The sequence below is a fragment of the Lotus japonicus genome, chromosome 3, assembly GCF_012489685.1.
Source record: "Lotus japonicus ecotype B-129 chromosome 3, LjGifu_v1.2".
Lineage (NCBI taxonomy): Eukaryota > Viridiplantae > Streptophyta > Magnoliopsida > Fabales > Fabaceae > Lotus > Lotus japonicus.
Genome location: NC_080043.1, coordinates 49,531,996 through 49,540,134, shown reverse-complemented (window position 1 = coordinate 49,540,134; position 8,139 = coordinate 49,531,996). Strand labels below are relative to the sequence as shown.

The 8,139-nt window shown below is 47.2% G+C and overlaps 1 protein-coding gene across 1 annotated transcript; it reads right to left on the bottom strand.

Moving 5' to 3' along the window:
• Positions 1-3,668: 3,668 nt before the first annotated feature.
• Positions 3,669-4,679, bottom strand: LOC130744268 (uncharacterized). Its single transcript, XM_057596458.1, has one exon. It carries the CDS (start codon positions 4,677-4,679, stop codon positions 3,669-3,671), a length of 1,011 nt encoding a protein of 336 aa, XP_057452441.1.
• Between the last annotated feature and the right edge of the window lie 3,460 nt (positions 4,680-8,139).

Here is an 8,139-nt window from a genome sequence, read left to right as displayed (position 1 = left end):
AAACTCCCGTTGTCTCACTTTCTCCTCGCCATTCTACCCCCACTGCCAGCCATCCGATTATTGATGGACAGAAGAGTTCTGCTTCAAACTAGCAACCTTCCCCTGTCGACTTTATGTTGACTAACCCTTTCCTTGGCAGCATGAGAGGAGCCGAGAATCCTGACCTTGATGGTGTGGTGCAAGAAGCCATCTCGAGCCTTTTGCGCACGAGGTGTCTCTTCGCCAAGTTATCCCAGGATTCAACCACAGCCGCTGAAGTTGAAGAGCTCCGCCAGAAGGCTGAGGGTTACCGCCTTGCTACGCTCGAAGCGCATGGCGAGCGTGACAAGTTGCTGACTCAGGTAGCGGCCCAAATGATTAAACTGGACAATTTGGGTATCGAGATGAGTAGTCGCGAGGCTGACTTGTCCACTTGTAAAGAGAGAATGCGGGAACTGGAGGACGAGCGGGACGGTCTGCAACAAGAGTTAAAGGCGAGGATCGAGGCAATTGTCGCGGGCAGGGCATCTGGTATTGTTAAAGACAGGGAAATCGCGTTCCTGCGTAGTGAGTTAGGGTCGACGAACGAGTCTCTCGCCGAGGTGATGTCTTAACTAGAAACAAAGGCCAAAGCTGTTGTGGATGCGGAAACCCGTCCGGACTCCGAGATCAAAACTCTCCGGGCAAGGTTAGTGGTCGGGGCTGCTGCTGAGGCTGTGGAAGAGCGTGGCCGTGGTTTCTTCCTTGCCAAAGCCCAAGTCCAGTATCTTTACGAAGGAATCAACCTCGGCGGAATGGGAGCCTTCAAGAGGGTTACCTCCCACGGATTGGTCGGCCCTGATGACCCCTCAGGCTTCAATGCTGAGTATTTTGCGGCTGCTGAAAACGCAACGGAAGCAGAAAACGTTAATGTAGTTTGAGTATTTTGTATTGATTTTCCCTTACCTTTTTGTAATGAACATTTCTCCGTGTTATTTAATGAAAGTTTGTCGCGATTTCGTTTGTCCATTTTTCTCCTCGTCTTCGCCCTTGTGCCTTTAAGCTTTGTATTTCGTGCTCGTGTAGCGATTTTGAATGTGTGCTAGTGGAAACTAGGACTTTTGCTCAGTCTTGGACTGAGGCTTTCTTCACACCAATATTTCTTGTAAGAGCATGTGTGGCCTTGTCAGTTTCGTCCCGGCGAGGACTTACAGTTGCTAGGGACCCAATAGCCATATAGGTTTACCCGGACTTATGCTTAGTTTTTATTCTCGCCCATATTTCGGGGAAGTCTCGTTTGCCGATATTTCGGGGAGACTTTTGGGATAAGTAGCTTATCCGCACACATCGCCAACGAGAGGCCAGCGATTCGCGCCGAACTTTCAGGAGCAATCCCCAGACATCAAGGTCGTGTTGGGATTGCCACCTTCAGATAATTTTTCCCACCGGGCGAACATGACATGTTAGTTGAGTTGCTATCTGGGTAGCAGCGGTTCGCGCCGGACATTTCCGGAGCCATTCCCAGACATCAAGGTTGTGTTGGGATCGCCACCTTCAGGGAATTTTTCCCACCGGGAAACCGTCGTATTATAGTCGAGCTAGAAGTATTGCTTGAGAATATCCTTTTGTATTTGATTTGTAAAAGATTTTACATCGAGGGATGCCTCGTTAAAAATCTCCCGTGACGGAGAAAAAGAGTGCATCTTTATATTTGATCCTAATTTTTTGGTCCCTTTGTTGCGTCCTCGCTCCTGCTTCCTACATGCTTCTGCTTCCAGCCCCTCAGGTCAAAGTATCACTCCCATCACCTCACCTTTCTAGCCCGACTTGCTCGCCACCCACTGATTGTTACTGCGGGGTTGGTTTCTTTCCCTGCCCGCCTCATGGTAATGAGGGACTTCTCCTAACTTGCCTTTCTGCTTGTCGTGCTTGGATGTCCCCGGCTTGAAAGCTACCGAACCCACCGGCTTCCAATATCTTGCCTCTCTTTTTCCATTACCTGGGCGGCGACTCACTAGGCTCCCTCTCCTCGCCTTCTACTTGTCTTTAGACCGTTCGCGCGCCCTGTTTCTGCTTTTTTCGTCGCTGCCTTGCTGGACGATTTGCTGATCCATTCCTTGAATTATCACTCCTTTTCTCTTTTGTTCATCTCGCCCTGTATTCGAGATATTCAGCTTCCTAAACATAGGCAGTCCCCAAAGAGATGGGTCTTTTGAACTCAAGCTAAAGAGGTCAAAATTGTCCTCTACTAGCTTCTCCAGGAGCCTTTCTTGACTGACCGTGAGCCAGGGTTCGATCGCCAGCACCCCTCTGCTGAATTTATACGTCTCTAAATCTGAGATCACACCTGCCCAACGCTCCTGTGCATGAGCGTCCGTGAACTGTCCATCCTTGCCCGTCCTGCCATCTATCCTAACCTGTCCTTGGCTGCTCTTTGACATTGCTATCTTCATGTCAATCATCTACTTCAATCTCCCCTGTCTGTCTTGATTACCTTGAATGACCTAAACCTCATGACACCTGTGTCCCTCGCCAGCTCCCTTTTTTCCATACAGACTGAGACAATTGTTATAACACTTTCTCGCCCTACTCTGATCAACCACAATCTTTCCCACTCTTCCGCACATCAGCATATATTTCACCGCCAGGTGAGCCGTCGAAATTACCGCGCAGAGGCGATTGAGCGTGTTCCTTCCAATGATGACGTTGTATGATGCCATAACCTGCAACACAAGATACCTTACGCGGAGAAGCTTGGCGTTCTCGTCGACACCAAAAATTGTGTCCAAATCTATATATCCGCGTACCCAGACTTGCTCGCCCGAGAAGCCAACCAACGTTCCTGTGTAGGGCATCAAATCTTTGTCTGTCAGTCCTAACTGATCAAACGCATCGCTGTAGATAAAGTCGGCAGAGCTTCCCTGGTGCAAAAGAACTCGCCGCACATTGAAACTATTGATCCTTATCATTACAACCACAGGATCATCCTTGTGCGTCTTGATCCCCTCGAAATCCGTTGATGATATCACAATATCTGGATGCTGGAAACCAAATGGGGTCTCATACTGTTGCACTGATGTCATTGCTCTCACGTGCCTTCGCCTCGCCGAGGCCGTGTCACCGCCTCCACCAAAGCCACCCGCGATTGTGTTTATTGTCCCAACTGGCGGCTCAAGATCCTTATTAAAGGTTTCTTCCGCCCCCTTCTTCCTTGTTGCCAGTGTTTCCTTTTTGTCAGCGGTTGGCGTACGACGGCGGTCGTCCCGCCTGCGGTCATCCTGCTGGCGGGGCCCCTTTTGTACCGATTTCCCTACTGTCGTTCTCCATTCCACTGATCGCCGCGCTCATTCATCTGCGATCGCCCCGCCAGAATGAGTCACTCAATTTCGTTTTTCAGTGTAAAGCAATCCCCAGTGTCATGGCCTGCTGAGCGGTGATACTCGCACCACTTCATTTTATCCAACGTCGCTCAAGGCGGGTCGGTCTCTTTCTCGCTTTGCTGAACTGCGTGGGTTGCCTTGACCTCACGAAGTAGCTCCGTCAAATGTGCATTTAGACTCTTCCCTGACTCCTCTCGCCGGCGAGAGTCAAGCTGATGCTACAATTTGCGGCGCTCAAAATTTTCCCTCTTAGGGTACAATGGCTCCTTCACAGCCTTTTCCCCTGTCCTCACTTTCCTGTCTCGCCTCTTGCTGCCCTCTCCTTTCTCCTTACTCTGTTTTCCTTCTGGCGACGCGTCCCTCTATTCGCCATCCTTCTCCTTTTTTCGCGCGCCTTCGCTTGAAAGCATCATCCTCCTCGTCCAGAATGTAGGTGTTTGCTCGCACACGGATCTCTGCCATGGACCGAGCTGGCTTACGGCTCAATTTTCTATTCAGCTTCCCCGGTTGCAACCTGTTCTTGAAAGCACGCGCACAAGCATGTGGCTTTGACTCCTCAATCTTGACGGACGCCGCGTTGAATCGTTTCACGTACTGCTTCAGAGTCTCGCCCTCGGACTGGCGGACATTGTACAAATCCTCAATTGTCACCTGCTTGGTTTTACTGGCGAAAAACTGGACGAGGAACTTTGATGAGAAGTCACGAAAATTCGTGATGGATCCTCTGGGTAGAGTTGTGAACCACGCCATGGCCGTGCCTTTGAATGTAGCTGGAAACATCCTGCACTTTACAGCGTCGGAACCGGCACTATTTACCATTTTTGTGTTAAAATATAGCAGGTGCTCCTTGGGATTTGCTTTCCGGCTATACGTCTCGAGGAAAATATTCTTCATGTTATCCGGGATAGCCACCTCCCTCATTGCCGCCGAGAACGATTCAAATTCAGCCACGGCTTCCGCTCCGCGCTCCTCCTCATCCTGTTGCTCGTAACGATAATATTCCAACTGTTCCTGAAAGTAATTGTTTCGCTGTCGTATATCATCGACGCTACGGATCAAGTGCCTCCAATCTTGTCCGGAGATCGGTGCTTGAGGTGCCGGAGTCTCCTCTCCCGAAGCTCCGGGTGAATGCATCGGTGACCTCTGCTGCTCCGGTGAAGTTGGCGGAGAAGGTAGTGGAGGCGTTGGAGAAGGAGGAGGTGGAGGTGGTGGCGGAGGAGTTAACTGATCAGTTTCTTCACGGTGAACCTGCTCGCGTCGCGGCCTGCCTCTCACGCGACGCGGAGGCGAACCGCGCCGCCGCGCTTGATCTTTGTCGCGCTGCCGACGACGTGTCTCCATCGATCTTCGCTAGTGAACCGAAGAACTCTAAAAACCGAAGAAAATCACACAGAAAATCGAACTTCCACGTAGTCCGGGAATCGAAATTTACCGTTCGCCACAGACGGCGCTAAATGTTCTATCCATGAACATTGAGATGAGGTATACTACCTAATCCACTCGTCGCCCTAAGCAGGCGCTCCTGGGCGAGGGACCCTGGGGTCTCATCCAGTCCATATTTTTTTCTTAACTCTATGAGTTAAATCCTACACTACCAAAATTAATCTATACTTAACCTATATATATATATATACATACATTAAGTTTCAAAAGGATTTAACATACCAGAATACCAGAAACAGAAACGAAACAAGTGAAAATTTAATGAATTGAAGCATGAGGTGTCTGAAACAAAAATCTTGCAGCATGAGGTGTGTAAGTAAGATTGCATGACAAGGATTATAAGGCATACATGCAGGTTAAAGAAACACACAATCTCAGGGCAAGCATGACGAGGAGAATTAGAAACTAACGTGGAGACTAAACATAATATGTGCTGGCCAAGCTAGGAAGGCTAGAGCATGACGTGGTCAATTTTGGAGATTAGAAATTTTACTATAAAAGGGAGTAAGGTGAATGACAGTGGAAGGAAAAAAAAAACAAAAAGTTTTGAAACACATATCGTACTAGTTGTGAGTGAATTAAACTTTAGTGGAAGTTCTTGAGTTTTTTGGTTTGAGTGTGAGAAGACTCTTGAGTTTTTTGGTTTGAGTGTGAGAAGACTCTTGAGTTTTGGGAGAGCGGAAACTAGGATCTTGAAGTTTAGCATTTTCGAAAGCAATTAATTTTCTAAGGTGAGGGCACTTCGCTTCAGCTATTTATATTATTGAATATATGCTATATGCTTGTTGTGAGGGCTATTCTCTTTGGCTATTTATATCATTGTATATATGTTAGATACGTCTTGGTCGATATCGTTTGGTGCAGCGGAAACTAAAGAACAGACAAGTAAAAGATTCACACCAACAAATTTATACTGGTTCACCCCCATAACGATAGGGCTACATCTAGCCCCCTGCAGCACAGGGATTTCACTATGAAAATATCAAGGACTTCTCCTTACAAGTATTCGCCAGGACTTCTCCCAATGAGTATTCGACATAACTCTTCTGACACAAGCGATTGTAGACTTTTACAGCACAATGAACTACAAAGTGTTTGGATGAGATTCGACTCTGAGGCTTACTTTGTGTTCAAACTCTAGGGAGAGTTGGATAGAATATTTGACTTTGTGGTTCTTCTCCCAGACGATGAAAGGATTTGACTCTTGAGCTCTTCGAAGAAAATAATACAGATGAAAAGTTGTAGCTTATTTTCTCAAGTCTGAATGTCTTCAAAGTCATCCTTTTTTACTTCAAGTGCTTCATGGATGCGTTGAGAGTCGTTGGAGCGTGTAGATCAACTTGAAAACTAGCTGTTGGATCAAACGATCTTCTCGTCAGGTGCATTTAATGCCTTGAACTTCTTTGATGGAGAAAGCCGAGATTTCACTATGCAAGTATGAATGACTTCTTCTACAACAAGTATTCAACATGACTTCTCCGAGTGAGTATTTGACAGGACTCCTCCAAGTATTATTTCACTGCCTCTTCAGGCATTGAGTTTCAAAGGACTCCTCCTCATGAGTACTATCTAGGACTCCTCCAAGTATTATTTCACCGCCTCTTCAGGCATTGAGTTTGTAAGGACTCATCATCATGAGCATTATCCAGGACTCCTCCAAGTATTATTTCACTGCCTCTTCAAGAATTTAGTTACTCCTCCTCATGAGTATTATTGTAACGACCCGATTTCGGTGGCGTCACTTTAGTAACCAAAAATTAAAAAAAGCGGAAAAAGGCGAATATTTTTTTCGTTTTGTTTGAAAGAAAAGCCTTGTCGAAATAAAGATTCAACATCAAAAGATAAACATAACTAATGTGCAATTATATTTACAGCCCCCGCTGTAAGTAGCAAGCCACGTCACGAGTAACCTCCAGTGACAGGAAAAGTGACAAAAGATATCTGAAAGTAGTGCCTGCAGGAAAATATGTACAAACCATAGTAAAGGTCAAGTATTCGAAATAAGGTCCTCCAAACGAATGTAAGTCAGCCCAAACGGCCTAGACAAGACCACCTAGTCCAACCAACTCTCTGTGATTCCCATAGAGAGAACCACACAAAAAGCTAAAGGTCGGGGACCTACCCTGCCCCAAAATGAGAACATGACGACTAGAGCTATGACGTTACTCCTACTCTATGCTCCCTAGAGAAGCGTATCCCAACATTCCTCATCCTACACGTTGGCATGGTCGTCGTCTGAATCAGAATCCAGAACAACTAGCTCCCTGTCTGCATCAATCCCCTCCCTCGCTACCGACTGGGTCTCAATCCTAGAAACTCTTGTCACCGCATCCTCTACGCAAACGAACACTTCCTCCTCCGTCAGGTACACCAATGGTACAACATGATAACCACGGGGAGAAGTCAATGTCCTCAAGCGAAGGGTGGCAACATCGGCAAGCTCCTCTGCAGGCATCGCGGGTCCGGAACCCGATCCAGTGTCATCACGGTCAGCAACGGTGGGGGAGCTCGATCCCAAAGAAGCCCCTCCCACAGACTCCTCCTCTGAGGGGTCCTCGTCGCCAGACGAAGACGGCGGTGGTGGTACTCCTGCACCAGGTTCGCAGTGCACGCCGGGTGATGGGTTAAAACTGACTGAATAACGCCTTAGTACTCCCTCCGTCAATGTCCCAAATTGTCGACACGGACCTCCATTATTCTCCCCGAGTAGATAGCTCGGTGGCTAGCGAGGTCAACCACCCATGAGCCAGGGATATCCTGATCTATCATCTCGAACCTAGTCCCCATGGACATCTGACAATGGGCGTACAACCGCCAAAACACAAACAGCAGGCGCGAGGGTCAACTAAAGGAATTACATAAGTAATACACCCAATAGATAAAGATTACGGGGATAGATACTTAGGTTCAATAGGCTTATAATAACATTGTAAGTAGTATAACCTCCAATGAAACATAAATGACAACTACTGACAATTAAACAATTATCGAGTAAGATACCAAATATCAATCACATTCGACACTTAGGTCAGCATGTATGATGAGATGCAATGACATGCTAAGGAAAAAAAATGCTCCGGATAGATGGGAACCATCGAGTCAGTCGCCACTGGCCTAGTGTGTAACCTTTTCTGCTCGGGCACCTCTTACACCAAAAAATGTAGTCAAATCAATCTAACCCGTAGGTTTGTCATTTCTGTCTGGTACTAAGAAACACTCTTGGTGGACTTATATGTAAATCCGGGTCTTATGACCATTTTGGAATCCATCGAGGTCGGCGTTCCACCAGTTTAAAACCTCCAAATGTATGAATGATGCAATATGAGTAGCCAAACAACGTCTCCGACCGTACTCGTCA